At 39.7% G+C, this 13547-nt stretch overlaps 1 protein-coding gene across 3 annotated transcripts; it reads right to left on the bottom strand.

The window, feature by feature from the left end:
• Positions 1–6016: 6016 nt before the first annotated feature.
• LOC147891581 (uncharacterized) lies at positions 6017–8673 on the bottom strand. 3 transcript variants are annotated; one of them, XM_087389017.1, is made up of 5 exons: positions 8157–8673; positions 7943–8027; positions 7629–7838; positions 7329–7512; positions 6017–7024 (listed from the first exon to the last, which is right to left on the bottom strand). In XM_087389017.1, exons 1-5 carry the CDS (start codon positions 8201–8203, stop codon positions 6831–6833), a joined length of 720 nt encoding a protein of 239 aa, XP_087245143.1. In that variant the 5' UTR covers positions 8204–8673; the 3' UTR covers positions 6017–6830. The 3 variants fall into 3 exon arrangements, with proteins under 3 accessions (XP_087245143.1, XP_087245142.1, XP_087245144.1); XM_087389016.1 differs by having other exon boundaries at positions 7943–8673; XM_087389018.1 differs by lacking the exon at positions 6017–7024 and adding an exon at positions 7031–7250 and having other exon boundaries at positions 7288–7512; positions 7943–8673.
• Positions 8674–13547: the final 4874 nt, after the last annotated feature.

Here is a 13547-nt window from a genome sequence, read left to right as displayed (position 1 = left end):
CTTGGCATGGACATACAACTTTCCAAATATGGTTACTTTTTGTTTCTCTGAAATTTTTTGAAATTCTACTAGCTCATTGCTAAAAAATCTTTGCGGCTCTCCAAAATTGCAACATAATCGAGCTCTTTATTCCACATGTCATAAAACAAATGGTAATACTATTGAGCATCACACTCCTCAAGGAAATCAAAAAGTAACAAATATATAGGCTTTTACGCTTCTTTTAATGTCTTCCCCTTCAACAGGACTATTGTTTTTACAAAAGACATCCCTAGAACACTTGCTAGCTTGATTTTATCATTTCTCTCCTTCTTGCTTGAACTTCCCTCTCCTTAAAGATTGTCCCTGCAACCCCCTTTTCGTCAACATAATTGGCGATTGTTCCGGTAGCCCTTTCAATTTCAATACGTTATACAAAACCAAGTTATAAAAAGAAATTTACAGTCTCTCTCCACAATCTAAATGAAGCACCTTTCAATAAAGTTATACAATCCAAGTTATAAAAAGCAATTTACTATATCTCTCTGCAATCTAAATGAAGTACCAATAATAAAATTATGATTTCCATATCCATGAGAAGAAAAGCTAAGTTCAATGCATCACACAAAATATAATAATGCATAGTCCAATAAAATATTTACAGCATTGTTTTTTGTGAAAAGCATAAAGAAAGTATACCGGCTGCATGTTTTTTGATTGTCAATTATTGATGCAAAACAGTAATCGGAAATACATTCTCTTTTACATGTTTCAAATACAGTCAAGAGTGCTACTTTTTAGAGCTCTTTTTGCCACTCTTGCTTGACTTTGCCTTGTCTTTCTTCTTTTTTCCTTTCGTTTTTGCCTCCACTTTATCTTTTCCATTTCCTTTTTCCTCATCCTCTTTTTGCTTCATTTCCAAAGGTGTGTGTCCTTCTTGTGTGATCCATAATTTCATCTCATCAATTGAATCTTCTAAAATTTTTGGATCAGACTTGTCAAAATTTGAGATATAGCGGTCAACGCCATCTTGTGTGTTAGGGATGAGAAATGCTCCAAGTAGAAATGTTCCCGTTTCAACAGGGGGTCCGACAATATCTCTATATTAGAGATATAGTTGTTCTAAATATGTTTTCAAATCCTCTTCGGTTGGAGCCATTGGAGCCTATGAAAATACATCGTAATGTTAAAAAACACATTGAAAAACGAAGGGGATGGAAAGGGAGTGAGAGAAAGCAAAAAGGCACCTTGAGAACCTTCTACAAGAGGCCAAAGTTGATCACACCCGAGCGAGATGGATTGGACCAAACAAACTGTATTCCTCTTCTTCCTCTCTCTCTCTAGCTCTCACTCTACCTCTTTCTCTTTGCTTCATGAACCAGATTCCTACACTTATCCTGTCTCTCTCTCTCTCTCTCTCTCTCTCTCTCTCTCTCTCTCTCTTGATTTCTCTACATAAACCATTGGGAGGTATATCTTGAAAAAAGCGAGTAATAGACGTGAAGGAAAGTGATCCACAACATAAAGTAAACAAAAAGTGAAATAAAGAATTGACCAAAAGTGATCAAGGACAAGAGTGCCTTGAAGAGGGTGCTTCTTTCACTTTACGTCATTGTCTCTTCCCTCACTTTCTATCACTCTTGAAGGAGGGGCGGCTCACTATGCATCCCTCACTATCGCTCCCTCACTTTCCTTCCAAGATGATGGCCAATTACTACGTGACTACATTTACAGAACTAAAATTCTAACTTAGATTTCTTTTATATGGACCCATGAGTAGAAAATTATTCGAGGAGGATATGTTACGGACATGGCTGCTTGATTTGAACTCAGCAGAAGAGGTGAATATCTCTAGCTTTCTTTTTCGCTTCATTGAATCACGTAACTCTTATGCTAATGAGCTAAATTTTTGTACAGGGTATGGCGGCCGCTAGAAGCTATATTGAACAAAACGCTAAAGATGAGGAAAGCCAGGAGAAGAAAGAGGAGTTGTTGAATGCTTACAAGTCGGTGGACGATTCAAAGCAACTTGTGAGGAGAGTCTGTGACGAGATTGTAGATGCCATTCCTGGTCACGAATGGCCTGCGGATTTAAAGTCCGCTTGTTTTTACGAAGCCAATGCCATAGTAGGCACTTTAGAGGACATTGTTACGATATCGAGCTCCACTCGTGATATGCCAGGGTGACCGTTGTGCATTTATGTCACTAACTTATTGGCTGTAGATGTGGTTGGTACATTGCCCATGAATAATAGCTAGATGACAGCTATCTTTATGTACTCTAGTTAGTGGTTCAGTTAGTATGCCACCTTAGTTAGCTGAGTTTGGTTTGAGACCCACATATAGGGTTCACCTATTCTTTTGTACTTAGAGTTCTTTTGGCTTTCACAACTAAGGAGAGGAAAACTATTTTCAACCTCCACCTTTGTGTATATTCCCCCATTGTGTATGTGAGCAAGCTGCAAGTGAGACTCCTTCCTTCTCTCCCACTCTCTTCACATGGTATCAGAGCTCAGTTCATGGGAAGGAGCTCAAGAAAGCAAACCAAGTTCGCAGTATCCTAGTAAGAGGATTAGTGTTGCTTTCCTTTTTTTTGAGTTTGGGAGCAAATCTCTACAGGTAGCACAGCCAGAAAGTGCAAGAGTGCACTGTCTCAGATTGGAACGCCCTTCGAGGTGTGGCGAGAGGGTAGTATATGCTACGGGATTAAGTGAAGCCCTCGGTGAAATTATTTTTTCGATTCGAGGCCATTTCGGGGCCCCGTTTTGGTGGCGGAAGTTTTCTGCAAGCACTCAGGAAAGTGCCATGTTTTTTATGTGCGACCATTGTTCTGCAGGTTGGTGAAAAGTTATCACAAAATTACATTGTATGCCTGTGTGCAGAGATATTGGGAGTGACAGAATCATTCTTATTGTCTGTTGATGCATAATCGTCACTAGGAAGTGACTGTGTGGTCAAATACCACTCTCGTCAGTTTTGCAAATTTGCCCTTGTGAGGTAGAAGTTGTGTTTTTTTATAGTGACAGAATATTTTGCAGTGTTCTATAATGGCGTCTGATGCTTTTTCACAGATTGTCACTGAAAAGCTTGACAAGAACAACTTCCAAGCATGGAAGTTTAGAATGACGAATTTCCTTAAGGAAAAAGGCTATTGGAAGTTCATTACTGGAGCTAAACAAGAACCAGTTATTCCTAATGTTCCCAATCAATAGGAGTTTTAGGCATTTAAAGGCTGGCATGAGAGAGCTATAAAAGTTATGTACTAGCTGTCTATCAGTATTTCAGATTCTATGATTGTGCATATTCAGGATGCAAGCACACCGAAGGAGGCATGGGATACTTTGACAAAAATGTATAGCACAAATACACATGCCAGGAAAATGTTGCTCTTGGCTTAGGAGATGACTATATTCATCACATTTCTGATTTGGAGTCTCCTTCTGAATCTTGTAGAAGCTTGATATTATTTTTGGTGCTAGCTCTCACATCTCAAAATTGTCACTTAAGATTGCTTTCTTTGAATTGAAGATGGCTAGTGGCACTCCCTTGGCTACCCATGTCAATCACATGCGGAGTCTCATGACTCAACTTGCTTCTATCAACTCTCCAATCACTACAGATGATGCAATGGCAGTATTGCTCAAAAGTATGCCTGAAGATTATGATCATGTTGTTATCACTTTAAAAAATCTTCCTAATCCTACTCTTGAAGGTCTTATTACTACTTTTCAAGAAGAAGAAAGGCACATGGAACTCCGGAGAGGCAATGACATGCATACCCAGCCCCAGTAACTTGTGATCAAGATCTGCCTTAAGATCAAGGTTTGGAGACGTAACAGAAGAGTAGAGGCAGATAAATACGCGGCCAAATCACCCACGATCACTACAAGCAATCGACGAAGAGAAAATACCAGGCAGAGAAAATACTAGGTTATGAAGGGCGCAATAGACAAAGAGAAAGAAGCTAGGTAAAACTTTGTTAAAGGAAACCAAAGCTTTGCGAGGGAGCCGTGAGGGAGCAAGGTTGAAGGAGAAGCAAATGCATGATACGTTAAGTACCATGTTGAGGACTTAAGTGCAAGTAGAAGCCAAGCAATGAGTCGAATCGAAACAAAAGAAAGTCGATGGAAGGAGTCGTGGAGATAAGAAGGAGCAAGAGGAGCATGCGAGGGCAGATCCTCAGCAAAAATTGTGGTCATGAGTAAAGTCATAACGTGCAAGTGTTTTATGAAATTAGATAGCAGTGAGTAGGCAATTATGATAAAAAGCGGCCAGAGGAGGGGGGTTTTGGATGGGTTGGGAGACCAAGTGAAGGTTGGGCAGGTAATAAGTGAGTAAATGTTAAAACCATAAGCTTAAGTCTAAAACAACCGATGAACAAACAAATTGTCATATAAAGCCCAAATTAAATTCATGCTAATAATTCTCAAAGCATTTTTTAAATATAAAATAAGAAATGGTGAATCATTCTATAATTATTTAAATAATTTTAAAAAACTAGTTGTGATAGTATTAAAAAATGGGCGAGAGGGAAAGTGTTTGTGTGTGACAAAATGTGTCCACATGTGTGTGTGCCAAGAGAGAATTAGGGGTGGGTGCAAAAAATAATTAATAAATAGGGGGAAATGTATCTGGGGTAGTGTATGTGTGTACATTAATTTTATGAAAAAGCATGCAAAAAATAATAAATTGGGAGTGTATGTGTGTGTGTGAGAGAGAGAGAGAGAGAGAGAAAGAGAGAGTGTGTGACCTAAATTATTTAAGTAAAATTAATGTATTTGTGTGTGTGTGTGTGTGAAAGAGAGAGAGAGAGAGAGAGAGTGGGGGAGGAGGGAGGAGGGAGGGGGGGCGATAGAGAGGAGTAAAATATAATATTAGATACCATTTGTTTCTCTTCTCTATGTGTGTGTATGCATGCGAGTGTGTGTGTGTGTGTGTGCGTGTGCGCGCATACACACGCAGGTGTGTGTACGGACGCGCACATGTGTGTGTGTGCGCTTGTGTGTACATGTGTGTGTATGCAGGTGTGTGTGTGCGTGTGTGTACATAATATTATCATACATATTAAATAGTATATAATATATCATTTGCTTTTCTCTCTCTCTCTCTCTCTCTCTCTCTCTCTCTATATATATATATATATATATGTATGTAGGTATGTATGTATGTATGTATGTGCATATGCATATGCACATACATGTACTTACATACACATTGCATATGCACATACATACATACATATGTACACACACACACACACTTCTTTATCTACCCTATTCTAAGTAAGTTGCACGTAAGATAGAGTGCGTTTGACCAACATTCATGTTGAGGGTCGTGCCATTATTACAACATTCTTTCAAGAGCTGCAAGCAATCGACAAACATTGAAGTCATGAAAATCGGATCAAGATGACATTGAAAATGTTTGTTTAAGAAAGATAAGAAAACATGTATGCAACACCTCTATATTTATATAAATGTATATGCATGCATTATACATACAAACATATGTATGGAGTATGCATGTACATGTATATGTATGCGCAGTGCAAAGACCAAGCACCATTCCCCAGACTAGGCTCTCCTTTTGTGCCTATGGGATCATCCTCATCTTTGCATACCATGGGATTTAGTTATAGCTCCAAAAATGGTTCCTCTGATGGGAAAATTAATAAACCTCAAGCCTACCTCACAAAAGGGTAAATTTAGCTCTTCCTCTTTGGGTAATTTGAGTAGTTGCATGCCACTTTCCTTGGTCAGTAGAATGGACATCCTCAAAGTGAAGGAATGTGTTGGAGTCACCATTCGTTTGAGACCACTAAGGTATGGATCCAAATGCTCTACCAATGCACACATATGAAATCAACCGGGTGTGTGATGAAGAGAGAAATATTGTATGTGCATGCTGAGAGAGAGAGAGAGAGAGAGAGAGAGAGATTGGGATGTTTTGCCCAACTGCTTTGCTTGCTTTGCTTTTTAATCAACGACACAGGCTACTCATCTGAATTGTTGAATAAATTGAGCAAAGATGGTGGAAACTTCAAGACGGGTCATGCTACTCGTTTCAATACATTTGATTCAGGAGTAAACAAGGATCCAACCTGAAAGAATCGGAAACGACGTTTTACTCTTGTGTTAGTCCCTTTACATTCTCTCTCGAGAGCCTTGGCAACAGCTTTCGTTGCCAGGGAGTTTAGCCAATCAATATTTACAGAATTGGTTAGCTGTTGTGGGATCTGCAGGATTGCACTCAGAAGGCCAATCCTCAGAAGATAAATTGCACAGATTGCCGACCATAGTCATTGCCTTGTCTGGTCTCTTGCACTACAGAGATGTCGAACGCTTGCCATAGAAAAGAAAAGTGGAATTGATTTCTCTATAAACAGCAGCTTCACTCGTAACCAATTATCCAACCAAAATGATGTTTGCAACAAGAGTACCTTGTATTCACATACGATGGCTCTCTTCACTGTGCCTGTTTTGCTCTCAAACTCCATCTACATTCCATGCAAAAGCCTTCGTTGCCAGAGGTGGGTATGCAACTCGAACGGTATCAGAATTCGTTAATTGATATGAAGAGTCTTTGCAAAATCTGCAGGATTGCGATTGGAGGAGCCATCAACGCAAATATTGCTTCCATCATCATAAATGTCACTGTTTTCTCTGGCTCAAGGTGTTGCACTGTGGCCATGTCACGAGCCCGTGCACTACAGAGATGCAGAGCACCTGCCATCAAAAGCGGTAGTACCCATTTTTTCCTACAAACAGCAGTTTCTACCAGCCGCCAATCAAAACGCTATATTGTGCTACCATCACGCCCTTGCGCCCTCTTCTCCATCTCACCCACAAAAATTAGCGTTCAGCTATTTGGAATCCATTGCTTGCCTTGTGCTTTCCACATGGCCTCTCCTCGAAAGCTGTCTGTGGACCTCTCTTTCTAGAGATTCTATTAAAGCCATATTGCTGGAGTTTGTGCTTCGATGCGCAAGCTTCTGGATCACCATTTATCATTACAGAAAAAGTAGAACAATTTTTCGTCTTTACACCTGTAGCGAAATTGCCGTTACATCCATAGAGATACAGTCAGTTATAAAAAACCTGAAGTTCCTGACTCTTACATGCAACCTTCTATGTTAGATCAGTGACGATTTTAATGTACTTCGAAGCTCCCCTATTACTGTAGATACTGAGAATTCGTATTGATCAATTTCGGTGTTTAGAGAAAAAATAAGGACTCGTTAATTATCACAAGCAATGATGATCCGTTCAATAGTTGGGGTATGTAGATGGAAGGGGGCCGGGGCAGAAGGACCTAGTTGATGCCTTCAGTTGAGATCAGAATCATCATACCTGGGTTGATGTTCGGTGTGTATTGATGACTATGCAGCCTTTCCTGACACCTTTCACGTCCAGGATTATCATCTGCAGCTGCCTTTGGGCTCTGCTGAGATGAGACGCCTTCATTTCCTTGCAGCTCCATGTTCTGGCCTTCGTCAGCGTCAGGAGGAATATGATGCAAGAACCTCGCTTCATTCTGACTTGCAAAAACAAATGTACGACAAGCTTGAAAACTAATGTTGAGGAAAACTAACGACTGGTTAAAATTACAGTACAGGTGTTGAAAAGACAGTACAGGTATCTCAAACAAACCTCTGTAGATCTTATGTGAAGCCTTAGCTGTGACTCCGCACAGTTTGGGTCTTCGAAGTCGACATGATGAGAAGTCTGACCACATAACTCGACTGCACAATACTCTCTCTCATACATATTTTTGACAAAAGTTGCTTCCATAAACGTTAGGTAAGAGCTATGCTTGTCATCCGTCCAAGGAGTCCCTAAGAAGTCTGTCGTCTCCGCGGTCTGTAACGATCAAGGTCGAGTAGACTTTAGAATGCGTAAGACGAAATATAGAGTAGAGAGATCGATCTGCCTAGGCGAAATTACAGCAGTTGCAAAGACGTTACCGTGTCGCTGCTGGCACCTTGCTCGTCCAGGCAATGTTTAACCGTTTTACGAGATTGCACATATGTGACTAGGGAGCTCGATGAGCTGCATCTTGATAAAGAAGACCCATTATTGCAACCCAAAGATCTCGTTTTCTTGATACTATCTGAATCGAGGACGCATCCATAATTTAGATAATGTTCATGATCTACGTTTTCTGCAGAAATGACAGACCTACAATAGGAAGGATCCAGGATGCAAGAATAAGTTGGTTCTGCCATGTTCCAGGAGGAAACAGCCCAACCTCTCCAAAGATGAGCTTTAATCAGAAATCGTGAGAGGAATCGGGGGACATGAAAGCATGATCAACCTTCACAGGTAGAAATGAAAGGGTAGCTTAGAATGCAAAAGAAGGGTGGCTGTTGGCGGTTGCTGCTGAAGAATGCGGATTTTTTAAACAGAGAAGCTGCTCAAGGTAGTTGTGGCGCTTTATAGATCGATGATGAATTGGACATTAAACAATTTAAAATAATGTAGAGACTTATATTGCTAGATCTGATGAGTTTTTTGTGATTTTGTCAACGAATGGATAGAGTAGAGTTCACGAACATATCACATTATTATATTTGATCAAGTGAAAGACGAAGTGTAGTGGGAAAAATATCTGGTAGACGGTACAGCTGGCGGTCATAGAGGGTGACGGAGGAAAGAAGAGTAAGTGAGGACAAGAGACAGAGGCAATGTGAACGGTTAAGGGATAAGTTCAATGGATCTTGAGGCCGAGGGATGGCAAGGGAGGGCTATGCAATTGTGGGGAGGTAGAATTTGCGAAGGGTTTCGATAGAGATATGGGGAGAGGGAGAACGTGGGGGGGTAGCGGCTGGATGGAGTGTGTGTGTGTGTGCGTGTGTGTGTGTGTGTGTGAGAGAGAGAGAGAGAGAGAGAGGATCAAAACGGGAGGATTTCTTTTGGGGAAGTCAGCGCCTCACAGATAGTATATACGTACGTGAATGTCTGAGTGAGAGAGAGAGAGAGTGTTTTTTACTTCGTAGGAACAATCCCAAGGAGCCAATTCTGACTCATCCGAAGTCGACCACAAAGGATCGAACACAACACACACAACGACACAAACCAGAGCCTCAACCAGAGAGAGAGAGAGGAGCGCTCTAGACAGCAAGGGCTCGACGTCAAGCTGGCAAACGTGGATGAAAGACCTCGAGAGGAGGGAAGACGAGTGATCCAGCGGGTGCAAATCAACAGCCCACAGAACAGAGGGGTGATCCTTGATCATAAAGCAGCTGCTGCAAACGAAGGGCCGCGGGAGCAAGCATAAGCATTATCACTCGTACATTTTTCAAGGATTCAGGATACGTTACGTAAGGCAAGCATAACCATGCGGGGGAAGAGGGAGGATGGATGAATACAAATCTCCTGAATCCAAATCCAGGTAGTTAGTTGTCCATGGGCTGAGCGCATCATCAAGAGAACAGTGGGAGTGTTGCATTATTGAGGCATGCAACAACGACGCAGATGATGAGATAGAAATAGTCTGTTTTATCGTCCAACGATCACGTGAACGCAACAACACGTACAAATGATTACAACTATCTATTTATTTATCAGACCTTCCATATATAAAGCGGTTTTCCACAGTTTAGAAATATCCGGATTTCCCGCTCCCACACGTCGCACTGCCTCTCGCCTCCACGTCAGCAAACTTCGCACATAAATATCTACCTTGCGAATCGCAATAATACTCTTCAAGATTACAACGTCCTACAAAATCCAATCGACTCATGCATTTTTAAGGTCTAACCTACACAAATATCCAATGGACTCAAGGCCCATACAAAAAATCCCATGTATTTTTCGTGTCTACCCTATACAAAAAATCTCCTTATCCATCATTCCTCTCGGGTAGATAGATTCCCAACCTCTTCATTGATCTCCGAGGAACAACAAGGAAAAGCTAAAATATGACACTTAGTCTCTTTGTACCACTATTCTCTTTGTTCTCATGATTGTAGAAAGGAAGCCCCCAACTCCAACTTAAGAACAAGGCGCCCCCATACCACCATCCCATCATCCAAAGAGGCATGCTCCCAACTCTAAACAACCCCCACATCACCATCCCGTCATCATGTGCATCTAGAGCAATCAAGCACAAAGAATATAATCACATGAAGCATCTATTCCTCTTTCCCTACAATATAGTCCAAAGCACATGAACTAGAAAAGCTCGCTTCTTTAACATAATATCTAAATCAAATATCTTTTTCCAGCATCGACACGTGCCCTTACCATATAAAGAGCACTTCCTCACTAACACAAAAATCAAAGATAGTGACAAAAAGAAAAGTAACCGTACTTGGTCAAATTTTCTATTCTTTTGTCCATGAACAAAATTTTATTGAGTTCCAGAACAATCATCATCTACATTCCATTATTTTTAATGTTGTTCAAATATTCTAAGCACGATCTTTCACTGAACACTTGGCCATGATCACCTACACAAATATCTAATGGACTCAAGGCCCATACAAGAAATCCAATGGACTCATGCACTTTTCGTGTCTACCCTATACAAAAAATCTCCTTATCCCTCATTCCTTTTGGTAGATAGATTCCCAACCTCTTTATTGATCTCCAAGGAACAACAAGGAAAAGCTAAAATATGACACTTAGTCTCTTTGTACCACTATTCTCTTTGTTTTCATAATTGTAGAAAGGGAGCCCCCCAACTCCAACTTAAGAACAAGGCACCCCCACACTACCATCCATCATCAAAAAAGGCATGCTCCCAACTCCACAAACAACCCCCACATCACCATCCCATCATCATGTGCATCCAAAGCAATCAAGCACAAAGAATATAATCACATGAATCATCTCTTCCTCTTTCCCTACAATATAGTCCAAGGCACATGAAATGCCTAGAAAAGCTCGCTTCTTTAACAAAATATCTAAATCAAATATCTTTTTCTAGCGTCGACACGTGCCCTTACCATATAAAGAGCACTTCCTCACTAACACAAAAATCAAAGATAGTGACAAAAAGAGAAGTAACCATACTTGGTCAAATTGTCTATTCTTTTGTCCACGAACAAAATCTTATTGAGTTCTAGAACAATCATCATCTACACTCCATTATTTTTAATGTTGGTCAAATATTCTAAGCAGGATCTTTTACTGAACACTTGGCCATGTTCAATTAAAAGTTCTCTAAATGATCAATATTGCACTAGAATCATGACTTAAAGTGTTTTGAACCAAACGAATTTCGTTGTCACTATTCTTTCACACATTAATGAGTTTTAGAAATAATTAGCAAATGTTTAAATTATACTATTTAAGATACACCTTACAAGACTTACTAGTAAAATGACAGCACATAAGTGTATCCCACAACATATACAAGAATAATTTTGAATCATGAATAAAATTGTGCATTCATTTAATCCAAATACTTCTCAAATTCATAACCAACTTGGAATGTACATTTTAAAAAGAACTTTATTTCTAGTTTAGCACACATTTTTAAATGGAAGCTTTCCACATAAATGTGTGTGTGCGCATGTGTGCATGTGTGGGTGCATGTTGGGGTGTGTGTGTGTGTGCACGTGCACGTGCATGTGTGCATTCGTGCATGCGTGCGTGCGTGCATTTGTGCATTTGTGCATGCGTGCACGTGCACGCGCGCGCGTGTGTGTGTGTGTGTGAGAGAGAGAGAGAGAGAGAGAGAGAGGATCGTTTCCTCCTTGGAAATTAAGAAAAGATATTATAGAGAACCCATCTAAGATACATGGCAATAGCCCCCCCCCTCCTCCCTCCACATGCAGTACAGATGAAGGAAAACAACGCAGCACAGATTTGATAAGGATGCAATCCTTGGCGGGGTGCAATCTTTGAAACTTGGGAAGAGATGATGCATAACACCTACTTCATTAATTTTGGGCTAGTGCACTATCCAAATTTGTTTTGTGAGATAATTTTGGATAAAACATGAAAAAAAAAGAGGCTCGTTTAAAACAAAGCATTGAGACAAAAAGTAAGATTTTAAAAATTCAAATTAAAAAATATGATGTGACATGTTATTAAAACTAGAGTACATTAAAATCTGATGTGGCATGTTATTAAAACTAAAGTACATTAAAAAAAGAGGTCATCACATTTCTGAAAGAAGTTTATCATATAACTCAAATCCATATGGTGACATGTTATTAAAACTAGAGTACATTAAGAAAAGAGGTCATCACAGTTCCTGAAAGAAGTTTATCATATAACTCAATGCCATATGGTGTCAAAAAACACCTAACGGTCCTGCCATCGTATTGGCCATCTCTATCTTGCTGATTACACCATTCTCTACGTCACTTTTTTCATATGAATCGATGTAATTATAATATGCAAAGATACATAAAGATTCAAAGAGTCTTTCTTTCAATTCTTGGTGTTTAATCCTAATACTTTCAGTAGTGCCTATTGTAAATCCTCCACCATGAGCGCCTCTATAAGACATTTGTTCAAACAGACATGCAAGATCTTCTCTTGCTGAAGAATACTTTCATAGCTCTTCTCTGCAATGTCTTATCTTCTCGTTCTCTTCCTTTTCTTGCTGGTTTTGCAATGCGAACTCATCTTTTTCATCTCGGGTCACATCTCAAGTAAATGGTCCCTCTTCCACTCATCTCGATTTCTTTTGTTGTCTGCAATCCATAATAAGTTGGTGTTAATTGAAACCTCAACAGAATGGATAATTGCAAGAACTTGTTCCATTTGAAACAAGAGAGGAGAAACAAGGAGATAGGAGAGTAGAGGAGAACTAAGTATGCAAGGAGATAGATAGGAGATGAGAATTGAACTGATAGCGAGGAAATAGTAGAGGAGATGAACAAACTTAGAACAGATAGCAAGGAGATAGAACAAATACGAGAGTAAGAGAAGGCAAGACAGATAAAGGTTTGGAGAGAAGGCAAGATGGTAGAAGAAACGAAAGAGGAAGTGTGTGTAAAAATAAGAAGGGTGCGAGTGTGGCATATTGGATAATGGGAAGCGGAATAAAGTGAGTGAGGCAGCTTTAAAGTGAGTGGGAGACATTATATACAATAACTTATAAATTGGACTGAAAGATTTAATGCAAAGTGATGAAAGTTGAGATATATGGAAGGGATAGGGTTGATATACAATTATTGTATTCCCATCATCACACATTTAATACAATTAAGAAAATTATAAAATTGCAATCATTTTTTATGTTCCGAAACTGTATATGAAACATCATGAGAACATACAGATAATTTATTTAGACATTTAATCGGATTAAAAAATAATATGATGACACATTTCATAACATCATGGGAACCCATTCTATTACATTGATACCGTATATGAAACATCATGAGAACATGCTCCTAATTTACTTAAACATTTAATAAGATTAGTGACCTCCCATTCTGGTGGCTGTAAAAATTCTATCATGTCCAATAAAAGACCACCACTTTTGCTTGGGCTTATGTGGATGTCCGATATATGATGTTTTCTAGGGACTTCTCTCTCTTCAAGCATGAGGTACAACCTCTTGTCTATTCCTCGTATATTGCTTTCTAGATCAGGATTTGGACTCCA

This window comes from Dipteris shenzhenensis, chromosome 17 (assembly GCF_047967505.1).
Source record: "Dipteris shenzhenensis isolate YYH24624 ecotype China chromosome 17, Dip_SZ_1.0, whole genome shotgun sequence".
Classification (NCBI taxonomy): Eukaryota; Viridiplantae; Streptophyta; class Polypodiopsida; order Gleicheniales; family Dipteridaceae; genus Dipteris; species Dipteris shenzhenensis.
The sequence above is the reverse complement of the archived record's forward strand: the minus strand, read 5'-3'. Positions and strand labels throughout refer to the sequence as shown.

Coding starts and splice junctions, on each gene's coding strand:
- LOC147891581 (XM_087389016.1), bottom strand. CDS start 8,203: ATGGCAGAACCAACTTATTCTTGCATCCTGGATCCTTCCTATTGTAGG. Junction 7,513..7,628: donor TTCACATAAGATCTACAGAG/GTTTGTTTGAGA, acceptor TTTGCAAGTCAG/AATGAAGCGAGGTTCTTGCA. Junction 7,025..7,328: donor CACACCGAACATCAACCCAG/GTATGATGATTC, acceptor ATTTCGCTACAG/GTGTAAAGACGAAAAATTGT.